Here is an 18,104-nt window from a genome sequence, read left to right on the forward strand (position 1 = left end):
ATGGGCCTTGCCCAGCACCCACACAGACAGTCAGGTGTCAGAAGCTGGATCTGACCCATATCTTCCCGACTCCCAGTCCAATGCCCCACTCATTATCTCATGATGCCATATGGCATAAAGACTTCCATCCCTTCTCAGTCCCTCTCAAATGCAGACAGGCACCAATTTCCAGGCCACCTCTAAAATGTGGCAGATACATGCCTCTTTCTCTTCAAATGGCATTGGTGCAGCACAGTTCACACACGACACCTGTCGCCTTGGACACTCCATGATCATATGATTGTGAAGGAGATATTTCCGAAAGGAAAGGTGGCACTGTGGGCATTCTGCAAGGGCAAACTCACAATGTGTCTGGTGATCCTGTAAGAAGAACAAAATGAAAATTAATATCTGTTAAGATGAAAGGTTCCACCTGATCTCAGCAAGGTGATGTACGTGCTATTCAGATATGAGAGAACATAGATATTATGTAAACCAGCATGGTACAATATGGCTGCTTTAAGGAGTACTTTCAAATAATAATGATGATTTTAAAATAGGGGCACAGGGCAGATACAAATTGGCCAAGTTCATATATGCAGAGGCAAAAGAGCTAGTCTCCAAGCCAGAAGGAGCTGGATTCAAGTCTGATTTCAGACACGTACTGGCTGCATGGCCCTAGGCAGGGCCCTTTACTGCTCAGTGCTGTGGGCAACTCTCTAAGACTTCAGGTGGTAGAGAAACGGCTGACCTGAGTTGGTAGAGGAAAAGTCCTAGACCAGGAATTCCTCACGCCAAGAAATCATAGGTCTAAGTCTCTAACTTGATCACTATTGCCACATATTCGATCACAGAACAAAAGCATTCTCAATGTTCAGGTCTTCTCCACACTGAATTACCTAAAGAAGGAGATACTCTAAGGACAAGTGGACAATCTAATGCAACATAAGCAGCGTGATTAAGCCACTGACTGACATGAGTGGTCTTGTTAAAACTACTTCATGTAAAAGCAAATGCCACCATTAGTTTCATTACTTCATTTAAATTGCTAGCTATAGGGATATCCTATCTAGTTAATAAAGAAGTCCAGAGTTTATGAAACCCTGGAAAGAAAAGTACAAGGAAGACAATGATAAAGGGATGACAGCAAAAGGTGCTGGTGACGAGACTGGTTCCTTTTTTCAAAGTGGCAGAAATGGGGGTATGGGAGTCAGGAGTGGCATTCGTAAGGCCTAGGCCAGCTCTGCCGCAGATCAGGATCACACAAAAACATCTATGGCAGGAGGAGGAAAAGAACACTGACTTCACTTTCACTTCTGGGTCTCAATTTTTCCATGTGTATGTGGTGACCCACCAACAATCGAAGGTTACCAAAACTAAACTGCTCTGGAAAGACCACAGGATAGAAAATAGATTTACAGTCCACCTCTAGATGCCTCAGTTCCATCTTCAGCAGACAACCTTCATTTGGACACTTCACTGTCAGGGAGAGGATTTCCCGTTTAGCAAAGTTGTCAGGAAATAGTTGATTTTCCAACAGTATTTCATTGTCAACAGGGCATTTGTGACCTGCATCTCTACAACAAATAAATGAAAAAATGTACACAATTATTAGAAGGCAATTTAAACTTAATTCTCATTCAAAAAATGTGTACTCTCCATTTAATATCTATTACAGAACATAGTATTTGATAACCAATTGGATTACCAAAATAATCTAACTGCTGGAAACAAGGCAATCACATTCCATCTTCATGGTACAAATCAATAAGGGATTTTTTAATTGTGGGGCTGTCTGACACCACTAGAGATGTGGAACCCTTAAATGGATAAACTCACTGGCAGACAGTTAAAGAAGATAAAGGGATGAATCTAAACGGTATGGACAGCCTGGTTATCCTGTCACAACAAGCCTAGTAGTCGAATGACATTCTAGGGTCCCTGATTCAACTTAATATGACCAGGGCATTTTCAGAAGTCCCAAGCGAGGCTTGTCTAATCAAACCAGTGAGGTGTCCTGGGGCATTCTGGTGATTACTTATACCTTAAACACGATTGAAACTTTGGACACAAGCAACAGAAGTGGTTTCAAGAGAACCAATGGGAAGAGAAATGAATCTGAGTCAGCAGTGCAAGGTCAAATCCTGCTAGCGCTCAGTGACACAAAAATATGAGCAAGTCACTTAAGTTCTCCAGGCCTCAGTTTCTTCATTTGCAAGATAGAGAAGGGGGAGTAAAGACTCTTTTCTTCTTGTTATACTTCACAGAATTGTTATGAGGAAAATACTGGTGAGCAGTAAATGGGAGTCATTATCACTAGGATGTACCTCTGCTGGTGCCATGTCTTGGGTTACCCTTAGCCCTTATATTTTAGGATTTCCTTGTTACTTATGAAGGCAGTTGCCATTTCTGGCCTTACTTATCTGCTTATCATTATCTTCTGGCCCAGGGGTGGGGGAACCTGTGGCCTCGAGGCCACATGTGGCCTTCTAGGTTTTTTGGCTCAGCCTTTTGACTGAGTCCAAGTTTTACAGAACAAATCCTTTCATTAAGGGGATTTGTTCTGTGAAGTCAGGATTCAGTCAAAGGGCTGTACTTGAGCACCTAGAGGACCACATGTGGCCTCAAGGCTGCAGGTTCCCCACCCCTGTTCTAGCCTCTGCCCACTCATTCCAATCACAAATTTTGAAGACACAGTAGTTCTTGATGCATGTTCTAGGACCCTTTATCTAGGCAACACTGAGATTCCCTCATAGTGAATAAGGTGATACCTGACGCATGAAATTGCAGACATTTATATACTTTAAAAATTAAAGATGCTAAATCTAGATCATATACAGGATGTCTACACAAAATATAAAACTGTTACCTGGGGCACCAGAATTCCTTTTGAAATAAACAGAATTAGATTTAGAGGAGTGGATACACTTTGTTGGTTACAGGGATCACAGAGCTGGAAGGGACCTTAGAGATCACCTTGTACCATCCTCTCATTTTACAGATGAGGAAACAGAGGCCCAGTGAAATGAAGTGATTTCCTAGAAGTCACATGAGTATGAAATGGCAGAAATGGGATTTGAACCCAGATCCTCTGACTCTAAACAGTAGCCAGTGATGACATTACATAATATAACTTTTATGAGCATTAATGTTAGCGGAAATAGATAGCTGAAGTTTTAGAGGGGAATGCAGAAAAAGAAAAACCCTCAAATTCCCTTTTGTGGGTTTTGTTTCCTTTTCTAGTCCCATTCTGTGTAGGAAAACCTCACTAATTTAATTAAACAAAAAACAAGCCAAAAAAAGCTTCAGCTTGCCTAGTTTTCTAAGCCTGGATGACACTTGGTGACACTTTACACATCTCTAACTTAATAAGAGGAAACCCAATAACCAAACCCTAGTTCTATTTTATATATATATGTGTGTGTGTGTGTGTGTGTGTGTGTGTGTGTGTGTGTGTGTGTGTGTGTGTACATATATATAGATATATCTATATATCTATATATATATCTATATATCTATATATCTATATATCTCTATCTCATGTGAAGCAGTATTGTAGGAAACAATGAAGGAAGGCAAAAGCTGAGCCAACAAGCTTGGTTTCCTGGGTGCTTTTTCAAAGTAATATCCTAAAACAATTTCTTAATCCACATTACAGATGCTGCTTATGCTTATGAAGAGGGGACTGGAAGTACTAAAAAATAACTATTCAGTGAAGCATTAAACTAGGAACTCAGAAGAGCTGGGTTTTATTCCTGAATCAACTACTTATGGCCCTAGGGGGATAGAGCCCTCATGTCGCAGACCTCTTACCTGGAAATACAAATACCAGTTACTCAACTACTTCATATGGATCTTAGAAGAATGTTTAAGGGGAAGGGGGGGAAAGGAGGGGGGTGGTGGTGGTGGTGGTGGTGGTGGTGGTCAGGATGAAGTCATCCATTTTTCTTCAGGGTGGTGAAAAGTATCCCTTGTAATTTGTAGTAAACTATGGTAAGTTATTTGCCACAGCTGTCACTGTACTACTGTAGCTTTTATAAAAGAAACCTCTTAATGTGTTTAAAGCTGCCCTTGGTGAACAGAGGTGCAGTAAAAATGAAAGCTTTCTTAGAAGGTGATTGTTCATCTACTCATGGAAATCCCATCTACAGGTGGAGCACCACTTACTAATGAAAGGGTGTGGGGGTAAATTGCTCTTACTATTGTACATAAACATGGCCAGGCTGAGTCAGATATTAAGAAATACACTGACAGCTCATTAGCAGTTTGATTCTTCACTAGTGTTCTAAGGTTGTGGCTACTATTTTGTGTTCTGGTCTTGCCATCTCAGAAAAAAGTAAAACTTTCTCTGAGTAGGGAAATTTTACTCTCAATTTTCAAAACAAGATCTAAAAGAAATGGCTTTATAAACTGGGGGAAATGGCAGTTACCTTATCCACTGTTGCTGGAAACGGAATCCAGCTTTCTCAGCTTACTGTCCAGCGTCCTACATTACCCATGCACCTTCTTACCCAGTAAAACTACCTCTTGAGAAACTAAAAGTTCTTTCCCTGTTTTGTTACCTTATTGACTTGACAATGCAGGCTTTGCAGAACCGATGGCCACACGGGGTTTGCACAGCTTCTCGTAATGCCATCAGACAGATGGGACACTCATATTTGCTTTCAAGGGGTGGATCAAACTCCACATCATAGCCTTGAATCTCTTCCATCAAGGAGCTGGAAAGGTTCCCAGGAATGGTGCTCCCATTTACACTATCCTCCTTTGCGCCAGTGCTACAGGCACTGGCCATGGCAGTACAACAGTCGCTGTCTGGTTGGTTGGCACCACAGCTGTCTTCACAGTTTACCAGACTCATAGTTGCTAGGTGGCCAACTTCTCTACAGAAACAGCAAGAAAAAAGTACTTAAAACTGGATTTATTTGGCACCCATTGCCTTTGTCCAATTTTTGGCTTTAAGCAAAGCAGTTATTTCTTCAAATCTTGGCTCAGATATAATTTCCTCCATTCAGCTTTCCCTTATACCCACCCACCCAGTCCTCCTCTTCAAACATTCCAACGGCCCTCTGATCCTCCCCTGTATGCTTGTTTGCATATACATTTTTTCTTCTGTTAAGTTTTAAGCTCCTTAAAAGTAAGAATTGTGCATATCCATCTCTGAATTCCTGATACCCAAACACCAATAGGTGCCTAATAAATGTCAAAACAAGTGGCAAAATGGTACAGTGGAAGGAATGCTAGATTTGGCAGAGGTGGACCTTAATCTGAATCCCAGCCCTGCCTCTACTGAGCCCTGGGTGGTCGTCACCTCACTCAATCTCTCTGGGCCTCAGCTGAAGGGGCGACAAGTGAGATGATCACAGGTCCATGCAGCTTTAAGTCCATGATGCGACAGTTGGTCTCTCTTTGGTCCCAATCACTTTCTATTTCGTATGATCAATTACAACAGCTGACACACACAGAACTTCAAAATTTTTTTTTAAAAAGTACATTATCTCATTGAGCCTCTCAAGAGCCCTGTCTGAATGGGGGTGCTACCCATCCCTATTCTGGATTCCAAAACCCCTACGAATCAGAGGACTTAAGTAACTGGCTCCAAGGTCACACAGACAAGTGTCAGTCAAGTATCTGAGGTGGCTTCTTGCCTCCAAGGCTGGTAACCCAAGCACCTTCACACATGACTTAGCTCCTTGAGGTCAAGGACTCTCTCATTTTTGTCTTCATATTCTCAGCTCCCTATACTGTTTGTATACGTACATATGCATGTATGCCTGAGCTTTACATATCCACACATGTATGGATGCATTTTTAAAATTAACACCAGGTCTCCATCTTACCCAAGTGGGAAATGCAAGGGATGCTCATAAGCCCATTCCGTAGTACTAACTGGAGGGAGCTTTTACCTGCTTGCTCCATTTCAGACCTAGGCTAGTTCTTCCTTCCTTAGGCAGACAACCCGATGGCCTTCCACTTCCACGGGTTCTAATGTCAAACGGTGCATACATCCAATCAGCACTGCCCACTCAACTCAGAACTTGGGAGCTCAAGAGATCCAACAGCCTTAGTCACTCCTGCCACTGGGGTCAGTCATACACTACTATACTGCCCATACAGTTAAATTAAGAGCTAGTAGTCTACTGCGCGCCAACACTGAGGAAAAGAAGACAACGGGGGCCCCCTCTCCCCTTAACGAGGGGAACAAACAACGTGCACATTGATAAGCTATATCCAACATACATAAACAATGGTGGGAGGAGGGTAGGGCATTAATCACTGGGGAAATCAGAAAAGGTCTATTGTAGAAAGTGCCATGCACTAGAAGGGAGAATGGAGGTTCCGAGAGGCAGAGGGGAGGTGAAGAACGTTCCAAGACCACAGGAATGGCTGTTCCAGGTCAGGAACTGAGTCAGGAGACGGAATGCTATATAAGGGCAATAGTCAATAGGCCAGCGTAGCTGGAATACAGAGTTCTGAATGACATGTTTATAGGTTTAAATAGTGTCTCTGTCTACAAAAATTTTAAAGTCAACCTCTGATCTGCTCATTCAGAGAACAAAACTGAAATACAGGTAAGCCTCTGGTGCATTACATCAACTATAATGGATAATTGATAATCCCCCTTCCATAAAGTCTTTTTATTAACTGAAACCTAGGAAACACAAGACAAAGATTCTCTCTGAAGCCACAGTAAGCCATGTTATTTAAAAAACTAAGATGTTGTGACTTCTTACTTCTGAGTTAAGAAAATCATCACCTGTAGTTCTAAGCACCTTTGAGCTCAGTAGTAAAATTATAAACCATTTTCATTTATTAAGAATATATATATATATATATATATATATATATATATATATATATATATATGTATATGTTTTACAGCAAGACTGAAGGTGAGAATACAGTGACTTTGTGAACAACAAAAGCAGGCTCCCGCCAGGCCTCCTTGGCTGCTTCACCACGGCCAGAGAGGCTTCTGAAGCTGGCAAAACCTTCAAGCCTTCTGCCTCTGCCTCTTCCAACTGGTGAGTTCCTCCCTGGAAACTTCCATTTAAGGAAGTGCCCCCATACCCCTTCAAACTCGGTTCTGCCCAATTTCTCACCTTCCTCCCTCTTATTCTGTCCCATTAAAATGTAACCTCCTTGAAGCAGGCACTGTCTTTTGGCTAGTATTTGTATTCCTAGGACTTGGCAAGGTACCTGGAACAACCTACGTACTTACCATTAAAAAATGCTCTCTTGCTTTGCCAGTGTCTATCTGGTGTTAAAAATCTGGAAGTAATAGTCTTCAATAAATGATGTTTATATTTTATCTTTTAAAACAAAAAGTACCTGTCTAAATAGTATATTTTACTTTGAATGGTGACATTTTTTCTGTGTTTACATGATGTTACACAATTGTCTTAAGAACCCAAAAAGTAAGCTTCCTTTTGTAAGCAGCTTATTTGTTACTGAGTAGCTGCTTAGGAACTGGACCCAATTTTTAAAACAGGTTGTTAGAATAATCAGTTCCACAACATTTCCTACTGATATAACAGATAAGATCTCATTTATTTTAAAATGGCCAAATACGCTAGCTATTGTTCTAATGGTATAAAAGCAATAAAATGTCTGATACTCTTTTTTAGGAATCAAGCAGTCTAGAATCATGGCTCAAATTAACCCAAAGAACTTTGACAATCAAAATGAAAGCAAATGGATATCGGAGGATCAAAGAATCACAGATTTAGAACTGGGAGAGGCCTTAGAGGCCATCGAATCCAACTCTCATCTTACAGTCAAAGAAGCTGAGACTCTTGAGATGAATGACTTGCTGAGAGACAGTTAGTCAGGGTTTGAGGTGGCATCTGGACCCAGGTCACCCTGAGCCCTGTTGGGGGAGGTGAGAGTGGTTATTACTGCCTTAAACTTCTGGATAACTGATCTTTGGCTTCAATGTTTTTTAGTTTCAGTCAAAAAAAATTTAGGAAAAAACAGATACTTACAAGGATGAAAAAAAAAAAAGATACTTGGTTTGGATTAGAGATACCTCGTTCAGACTCTGTGTGTAAATTATTTCCAAAGGCCAGTTTAGCTACTCAGTACAGCTCTTCCATGAAAACACTGATTTTATTTTTAAACACTGATAATAAAAACTAACCTTTATCTATCACTTTCAGGCTTGCAAAGAATGTCACATGTCCTATTATCTCATTTTAGCCTCACAACCTTCTTGAGGCAAGTACTCTGGTTATCATTCCAGCCTCTTTTTTACATACCAAAATAGTACAAAAAAAGAAAAACACTCAGAAAAAACGCAGAATCAAAACCCCCCTGGCCACAGAGTCCGAATACCCCAGGTTCAAGCACCAGCTCTGTCTTTTGCATGAGTGGTTTTGGACAAATTGTTGAACCTGTGGGCCTCACTTTCTGTACCTGGAAAACGAAAGGGTCAGACCAAATGACTTCTAAGGTCCCTTTTAGCTCTACATCTGAGATACCACCAAGAAACTGAAGTTCACACAGATGATGAAACCTGCCCATCATCATAAATATCATGAGCTGAGGTCTCTCCTTTATGTGCACTTGCCTTTCTATGGCACCCTCCTAGATTCTCATCTGTCACCTCTTTTCCGTTACTGAAATAGTTTTTTAAAAATTCAAGCAAAAATTCAATGCACTTTAAATGGCTTTTTAATGAGTAAATAAAGCAAAATTAGGAGGAAAAATAAACTCATACTGACACGTTCACTACAGAAAAGTAATTGCTTCTAGTAGCCCAAAACATGGTAGGTTACAGCCGTACATGACACGTGCAACTCCTCATAAAGAAATCTGCTATTTCTTAAAGTGAGAATAGTGTTTTTTTCCCCCTGAATGTATTTTGTAACATTAAATGGCAAACATTTTTTAACCATGGAGACATATGGCTCTCTCTAGTCTTTGGAGAAAAATAAGCATATGCTTTTTATATAATGACTAATATAGTACTTTATAATTTACAAAGCATCTTATATATATTATCTCAGATCTTTTTTAAAGCAAAAAAGGAAAAAGAGGAAAAAAATCAGCACAGTTGACCAATACATCAAAAAAGTCTGAAAGTATATGTAACGTACACTACTAGCAGACCTCTCACCTCTACAAAGGAATGTTTTATAGTGTCTTAAGGTTTACAAAGCACTCATTAACTACTTTGAGCCTGACAACTACCAACCCTGTTAGATACATTCGGCAATAGCTGTTTTACATATTAGGAAACTGAGGCTCAGTGAGATCACACAGCCAGTAAATACCGGCTGTGTGAACACATTTCTTCCTGAATCCAAGGCTAGCATTTTATCCATCACTGACATGCCCATTTTTTCCTGAAATGTATCTCTTGAGGCGGTGTTGCCGATAAAGCCCCAACTCTGATAAATTAGTGCATTTTAGTATTTCATACACATTTCCCTGAGGGTAATGTCTTCATTTGATAATTCATTCTTTGAAAACCAGCGGGGTTTCTTTTCCCCCAGCATATGTATTCTTCCCTCCACTGGTACAGACTCAGGCTTGTGTGCAGCTATCAGGCTGCAAAACCTACTTGAGAGCTGCTCTGGATGCACGATTCATGAGCCTTCAGCCTGCCTGGTAACAACACTCCCCCACTGAGCCATGTTCCCCCTCAGACAGAGTACACTTTGTGACTGGGCCCATACCAGCTTTACCAGCTTGATGGGAGCTGCCAGAGCCTGTGCTCTGATTACCTTTGAGAACTCAGCGTCATCTCTGTGCCACAACAGGACATACAAAGATTTGAGTGGAAGATACTTAGGCTTTCATTTAATATAAATGAAAAGACAATGGCAACAATATTCCACACAGCAGACAAAAGTTGCCAGGTCAATATTTTAAAGTGCTTTTTAAGACAAAGATATTTCTCAAATTTCCTGGACTTCTAGTCCCTGCCCTCCATATGCTATATGGATCTTATGCATACATGATTATTTGTACGTTGTCTCCTCCATTAAATCAAGCAGGGCTTGTGTTTTTGCCTGCTTTGTAGCCACAAGTGCTTAGCATTGTGCCTGACACACAACAAAAGGTACATAAATGCCTACTGACTGAGACCAAGGAAGAAGTTAAGCCCACTTTTTCCTCCTCCAAATACACATATTCTATTCATTCATCAAACAATTCATTTGGTTGGAAGTCCTGACTTTAGTTCTTTCTCAGCCCCATTAAAAAAAAAAACAAACTCAAAGGCTTTCCCCACAAATTAAACACATCTTTTCTGGCAAATACATTTCCAAGACAATTTGTTCAATAATCAGTTCCAATTTTGGTGGAAAAAATTCACAGTAAAGATGCAGCTTAAAGACACCAGTTAGGTATTAAAAGAAAACATCAGAGTGACTGAAAATTTTATCAATAAATACTCCTTGCTTTAGCAATCAAAACCACATACTCCATCTGTCATTGTCTTTGTACTAAACACTAACTCCCTTCGTAGATAATATCAAAAGGCGTTTACTCGACCTTCAGTGGGAACACTGGAAAGAGAAACAAGGCCCGACACAGAGCATTTATTTTATTATCAGCAGAACACTTTTTTATATTTGGTTTTCTGGTAAGCAAAGTGATGAGACTATGTAGTTCCAAGTTCCTTCAAGGAATGGAAGAACATGCCACCAGGAAGGAAACAAGTATTTATTAGCACCTACTATGTGCCAGGCCCTTTAGGTTAGTACTTTATAAAAATTATCTCAACCTTCACAATTACCCTAGGGGGCAGATGCTATGTCATCCCCATCTTACAGTTGAGGAAACCAAAGCAGAAGGCAGTGAAGGGACTTGCCCAGAGACACAAAATCAGTAAGTGTCTGAGACTGGATCTGAACTCAGGTCTTCCTGACTTCAGGCCCTTGGTTTCTCCTGTTGCCTCTAGGCAGTCTGGTACATTAGAAAGGCCACAGAAGGGGATGAAGGCGACACGGGAGGTTTCACCCTGGCTCCCCCACCAAGAGCCATCACCTTGGGCAGGCAGCTTCACCTCTCTTGGCTTCAGTGTCCATATCTGTAGAAAGAAGGGGCCAAATGAAATCATTTCCAAATTTAAAAAACATTTTGGAAAAAGCAGCCAGGCTACACCTCCTGGTGATGGACTCAACATGGAGACTGAGACACACATTTTAGACATAACCAATGAGGGAAACTGTTCACTGTGTATATTTGTTACAAGGGGTGAGAGGTATTAAGCTAGATGATTTCCAAATGTCCACGTGTACGTGATAGACCACTGAACTCAAGAGTCAGAAACGCCTGGATTCAAAACCAACGTCAGGTACGTATTCGTTGTACGACCTTGGAAAAGCCACTGAACTTCTGGCAGCCTATTTCCTCAACGATAAAATAGGCACAATAGTATACCAGCACCTACCTCATAGGCTTATTTCAAAGATGAAATAAAAGATGTACGGCACTTTGAAATCCTCATGGTCCTATACAAACGAGAGCTATGATTTTCTCAGCAAAGCTCTCACCCTGTTGTTGCTGTTCAGTCATTTCAGTCACATCGGACTCTTTGTGACCCCACCTGGGGTTTTCTTGGTAAAGATACTAAAGTGGTTTGTTATTGCCTTCTCCACCCTGATTGGATAACTAATGGTGAGGGTAGACAACAACTCCCCTTTCACTAATCTGCTGGAACCATGACCTGTTGGTAGCTTTCTTTCCTGCTGGGACTCTGGGTTGGTAGCTCTGTATTCTGAGTTGAGAAAGACTTCTTTAATTGGCTAGAAAGTTGTCGGGCAACCAACACAAGCTCTTTTGGTTCTACAACCTGTAGAAATACCATCAAGAATATGTCCATACACCAGAGGTTCCCACTAATCACTAAATACTTGTTAGGTTTCCCTGGGTGGAAGTGGGAGAGGGAAAAGGGAGAATGGAAAGGACCCAAGAACTGGTTCATCGAAGCTAGAGCTGAAGCTGGGAAGAAGGATAAGTAAAGAGCAAGAAAGATTCAAATAAGCTTTCAAACATGGTTTTTAAGTCAGATCAAAGTTTTCACAGGATGCTAAAAAAAAAATCACACCTGACACACAAAGAAAGAGACTGCAGGAAAGAGAAATGCAAAATAAACAAAGTATTGTCAAAGGACCATTAATTTTTTTTTTACTTATTAAGGAAGTATCTTAGAGAAGCTTTGTACTTTCACATAGATTATTCTATGATGCAAGGACAAGCATAGTTCATTAAACATAGGAATTTTTAAAGCATTAAAGGGAGGGAATTAAAATTCAAAAGACTGAATACAGACTTCATATATATGAATTAAAATACAGGCAACAGAGAGAGGGAAGAATCACAAATGATTCCTACAGTCAGAATTTGGGAATACAGTTCTCTTAAAATTCAATGTAAACCTAACTGTGCCAATATTAAAGTTGTGATTCTAAAGTATTCTGTAATATGGTGGACTGGAAGGAGGTGATGTGAGTCCTGGATCCACCACTGTAACCACGGGGAGTCAGTCCGCTCATGTGTAAATTAATGAGGGAAGCTGGATTGCCTGGATATCTCTGAGGTCCCTTCTAGTGTTAACATTTACCATGTATGTAGGCTGTCATGGAAACCTTATGAAAGGGCCTTAATCATGGGAACAAAAAAAAGCATCTGAGAGACCAAGGGCACATTTAACTACTCTAGCGTGACAATCTGGGAGGCACAAAGCCTTACAAAGTGCTCTCCTCTCAAAACAATGTGAGGTAGATAGTACAATTACTATTTCTCTTTTACAGGAGAAGAAACCAAGGTTTTGGGGAAAAAAGTTCAATGACTTGCCAGTTACAATCCTAAGTGACAGAGCTTCATCTGAAATCAGATTTTCTGGCTGTAAGGCCAAGACTCTTTCCACTTCATTAAGGTACTGTCATCTCTCAGGCACTCAATCAGCAAAATATAGCTGCCTAAATTGTCAGACCTATAAGGAATCTCAGAGATCATCTAAGAAGTCCCCAGAGGTGAACTGAGTCGTGACAAAGTACTTCACAGTAAACCTTAAGGCCTTCATGTTGGATGCTGGTATAACTGGCCAAGGCTACCTTATGTGTCAAGGGTAGGGCCTCTACTGAAACCCAAGGCTCCTGACTTCAGGCCCACTGTTCTTTCCATGATGCCAGGCTACTTCCTTTATCAGCCAGAATGAAAGTAGTTCAGCTCACAAAGAAATTGGAAGTAACAACAGTTGTGAATTTTTTTTATAGCTTACCTCTCTGTATATATGGATATATTTGGTAGTATGCCTCTCCTTAAATCAAAAGTAATACAACAACCATGGAGCTGAAGTAAAGAATCAATGTGAATTCTTCAGGTGCTTTCTGTTCAAATCCCTACCAAATGCACAGTGGAGTTCCCCTACACCAAATACCAGGAACAGTTTTATCGAACTGATGTCTGGAACAGTTTAAAGGTTGAAACCACTGCGTGCAGACGAGTGGGAGAAATGTTCTTACTGTCTGAACTTTAGAGGAAGGACTTCCTAGGCCCTCTTCCGAATTAACCAGAGAACTATAAATACCTGCTGGCTTGTTTGTTTGTTTTGCCAGGGACAAAGGGAGGTAGGAGCAAGGTTCTGTGTAAAAGCTTTATAAAGACGTAACTCAAAGCCAGTCAGAGAGAAGAAACATACATAACAACTGAACATGTTGCACAGGAGGGCAGAGAACCTAATGTAAGTCGTTCCTCAGCAGGATTGCACCTCTCCAAGACTGCCTTCCCTGGTGAGGGTTCCAATCCCAGCTCTGCCACTGACTACTTGTGTGGTTTTGGACAAGTCACTTCATTTCTCCTCTGAGCTCAGGTTGGACTAGATGACCTCAAAGGTCCCTTCCAGGTCTACTTCTATAACCTACCAGCCTTGACTCGGTGCCCTCTATTTGGAGCCCTTCAGCAGACTGGGTGGGAGTAGGGGATGGGGGGGGCGAGGGCAGAGCTAGCTCCAACAGGGTGAAGAAAGCCCAGTGTGACAGACTAAACCAGGAAGGCCTAGGTTCCTGGCGCAGATGAATCCTGTCCGTCCAGTCTTCAGAGCCCCAGGACCACAGCCAGCTAGCCCGCGTGCTGCTCTTCAAAGAGACAGACACCCGCCTGGAATGCTCTGCTCTTCACCTGAGTCCTGGCTTCCTCCACGACTCGACTCAAATCTCACGTTCCATCGAAGGCCGTTCCCAGCTCCTCCAACCGCCAGTAACTTCCCTCGCAGGCTACCTGCCCCCTCCACTGCACGCTCTGTTTGCCTGCTGTCATCTCTGGGAGAACGCCAGCCCCTTTGGGGGCGGGGTCTTATTTCTGCCTGCCTCGGCTTCCCCAGGGCTTAGCAAGGTGCCGACACATACCAAGTGCTTCATAAATGCCGGACCACTCCTATCTAATGGTTTAGCTTTAACTAACACGAACACTAGAGCCACCAGCTCTAATCAGGCCCCTTGTAGACGGCACCTGCGGTTAGGAAGTGTTGTTACTTATGTAGCCCAGTAAGAAGCAGCAGCTGTGGCGGAGAGGGAGCCTTACTCAGAGCGGGGAAAACCTGGACACTTAATACCTATACGACCCTGGACAAGTCACTTAAGTTCCCCATCTATGAAACAGAGTTGAGAGGTGCCATAGCATGGGATAGAGGACAAGCTTCCCGGTCAGGCAATAAACATTTATCAAGCACCTACTACTAGGTGCCAGGCGCCGTGCTAATCACGAGGGAGAAAAAGGACCAAAAAACAAACCAGACCTCAATGCCTGGGCTCAAGGGGGCTCACCGACTAAGAGGTGGGGCAATGACAACATCAACACTGATACCAATATCATCATCATCGCTAACATAACCTATTATGCTAAGCGCTTTGCAACTGTTATCTGATTCTCACAACAACCCTTGCAGGAAGGTGCTGCATCCCCATTTTACGATGGGGAAACTGAGGCAAACAGGCTCAGGGACTTTCCTGGGATCACTGAGGCCAATAAGCACGCCAATAATTACGTACTAAAAAGGAGGTATCCACGATAAACTGGAGACAATCGACAGGGAAGGCACCAAAATTAAGGGGAGGATTTTAAAAAGACCTGAATTCAAATCCTGCCTCACTTAGTGTGTGTCCCCAGGTAAGTTACCCAACCTGCGCAAGCCTCAGTTTCCCCACCTGTAAAGTGGACCGGCCTCCGGCTCCCCGAAGCTGGCGTTTAAGTCTGGCCCCGACAAAGGCTGCCAACGGGACCTCTCTGGGCCTCAGTTTCCTCATCGGTCCCCAAGTCCCCCCGCCCCCGGCGCTCGGTCTGTGACCCACGGAGCCGTTATCGGAGGTACCTCAGGGCGCTGCGAGCGCTCTCCGAGTCACTTCCTCAGCCCCGGGTCCGTCTCCGGCCCCGGGCGCCCAGCACACAGAGGGTGCTTAATAGGTGCGGGTGGACTTGACCGTGACACTCCCGGTTCGTCCCGCTTTCCTCGGTGACGCCGGACCGCAATCATTCGCTTCCCAGAAGAGGTAAACTGAGGCACGGAGCGCGCGGGGGCTTTTCTCCCACTGCGCCACAGCCTCCCGGGGCCGGGACACTTACCCGCACTGGTCGGTTATTCCGTTATCGGTCGCTCCGAGGGCGAGGCTCCGCGTAGAACGAGGGGAGGCGCGCGGTCAGGGAGGCCCGCACGGTCACAGGAGCGGGCGAGGCCCCTCAGGCCGCCGCCGCCGCCGCCGCCGCCGCCGGAACCGAGCTTCCGCCTTCTCAGCTCCTAGCCCAGGCACGGGAACGCGACTGCGCCTGCGCCGGTTACGACGGCGTTCGAGAGGGGTCGCCTTCTGCCTGGCGGCGCAGCGCCCCCTACCGCCACGGCGGTTCTCCCGCCGGCGGCTCTGCACTCAGGGCGCCTGCAGCCGCCTCCCTACGCGCACCTCGGGACTGCCCCGGTGAATTCCGTGCTTGCGCGTCCCTGGTCCAACGCGTGGAAAGCGAGCTGCGGTCCTGGACTCTGCGAGGCGAAGAATTAGGAAGTGATCCAGTCATATTCGTGGAACTGATGGGGGAGGGGCGAAGCCCCAAGACTTCCTTACGGAGGGAATTCCCAGATGGAGTGGGGGAGAGGAAGGGAAGCAAACGGCAGCTGGGAAGCGCCTACTCCCACCTTTTTCATTGCTCTCCATTTTCATTGTTTTTTTTTTCCTACGTCTATAAAATAATCTTTTAGGAGTCTGCTGCAGTACCAAATGAGTAAACTGATTTAGGAGGTATGGTCATTTGAGCTATATTAGCTCGTCCTACCCATGAGCAATGCATGCTTCTCCAGTAATTTAAGTCTACATCTTTGCAAAGAGTTTTGAGACACAAAACTTAATTTAATAGAAATGTTTTTGTTGATGTTCTTACATTCTCGGTGTAACCAAGCGTGAACTGACACTTCCTCCCTATTCACTGCCCACGCCCCACACGGGCTCTGTTTAAATGCCATCGGCTGCTCTACCCGGTTCTGACTCCCCAGAAACGTGCTGCCTCCCCCAGGTTAAGCTCATCACTAGAGACCTAAACAGCTTGGAGTTTGAATTCACTTTCCTCCTTATTATGCTCAACTGTCTCACCACCCTGATTGGAGCATTGGAGTGATGTAGCAATAAACTTCACCCAAACCTCCTTTGGTGGTGGGCTCAGAACTTTGCAGCTAACTCTCCATTTTCCAGAGATAGTCTTTTTCTCATTTGTATCCCTAGGGCCAAGCACCATACCTGGCACATAGCTGGAGCTTAATTTTTATAGTTTATGGACTACTGAGTTAGATTCATATAGTCCCTGAGTGAATCTCAGTAGATACAGTCCCAAATCCTCTGTGGCTTCTGTAGTTATTTTGAATGGAATTTCCCTTTGTACTTCCTCCTACTGGGTTTTGTTTGTTATGTAATAAGAACGCTGATGATTTATATGGATTTATCTTATATCGTGCAACTTTGCAGAAGTTATTATTTCAATTAGGCTTCTTAAAATTTGACTCTCCAGAATTTTCTAAGTAAACTATCATATAATCTTATTGGAACGGAATTTTCCTGTTATTGCGAATGGTTTGTATAGTAATGGAATTAACCTTTCACTTTTGGGTAAAGTTCGCTTGTAAATCACTGCTGATCCTGGGGATTTTTTCCTTTGGAAATTAATTTCCTGCTTCTTCAGCTTCTTTTTCTAATCTGAGGTGATTTGAGAAGCCTATTTATGCTTTTGTTAATCTGGGTATTTTGTATTGTTTCTAAGTATTCAGCTATTTCCTCCAAGTTTTCAGTTTTGATATCATATACCTGGGCAAAATAGTTTCCCATAATTTCCTTTATTTCCTCTCCCATTATTGTAAGTTCTCCTTTTTCAATATTGGTATGAATAATTTGGTTTTACTCTTTCTTTTTAAAAAATCGGGTCAGCTAGCTTACCTAGTTTACTAATTTTTTTTAAAAAACCAGCTCATTTTATTTATCATTTCAATGACCCTTTTGTTTTCAATTGTATTAATCCTCCGAATTTTCCTGATTTCTACTTTGTTATTTAGTTGGGGATTTTTGATTTATTATTGTTCAAGCTTTAAAAAACAAAGCACAGCAGACCTAATTCATTGATTTATTCTTTCTTTTTGTTAATGAAAACATTTAAAGATATACATTTTCTTCAATGAACTATTTTAGCTGTATCCCATAAATTTTGCTTTGTTGTCTCATCATCTTTTTCTTTGATAAAATTTTCTATTGTTTCTGTAATTTGTTCTTTGAATCACTAGTTGATTTTTAGTGCCCAAATACTTTAAAAATTTTAAAATTTATTTTGCTAAACATTTCCCAATTACATATTTAATAATTTTAACATTCATTTTAAAAAAAATTTGAGTGCCAGATTCTCTCCATTCTTCCCACCCTTTGAGAAGGCAAGCCACATGATATGAGTTATATATGTGAAGTCATGCAAAACATATTTCCATATTAACCATGTTCCAAAAGAAAACACAGCAACAACACCTAAGAAAAACAAAGTGAAAAAATATTATCAATCTGTAATTAGAGTTCATCAGTTCTTTCTCTGGAGTTGGATGGCGTTTTTTCACCATGGGTCCTTTAAAATTCTCTTAGATCATTGCCTTGATCAGAATG

At 42.4% G+C, this 18,104-nt stretch overlaps 1 protein-coding gene across 1 annotated transcript in view; it reads right to left on the reverse strand.

The window, feature by feature from the left end:
• TRAF6 (TNF receptor associated factor 6) overlaps positions 1-15,885 on the reverse strand; it is a 29,203-nt gene extending 13,318 nt beyond the window's left edge. Inside the window, exons 1-4 of the mRNA XM_020963889.2 lie at positions 15,550-15,885; positions 4,542-4,859; positions 1,406-1,556; positions 202-360 (exon numbers count right to left, since the gene is read on the reverse strand). Of these exons, the coding sequence (XP_020819548.1) occupies positions 202-360; positions 1,406-1,556; positions 4,542-4,837 (606 nt within the window). The 5' untranslated portion in view covers positions 4,838-4,859; positions 15,550-15,885. The remainder of the gene's footprint in view (positions 1-201; positions 361-1,405; positions 1,557-4,541; positions 4,860-15,549) is intronic.
• Between the last annotated feature and the right edge of the window lie 2,219 nt (positions 15,886-18,104).

The sequence above is a fragment of the Phascolarctos cinereus genome, unplaced genomic scaffold (genome assembly GCF_003287225.1).
Source record: "Phascolarctos cinereus isolate Bilbo 61053 unplaced genomic scaffold, phaCin_HiC Scaffold_9;HRSCAF=440, whole genome shotgun sequence".
NCBI lineage: Eukaryota > Metazoa > Chordata > Mammalia > Diprotodontia > Phascolarctidae > Phascolarctos > Phascolarctos cinereus.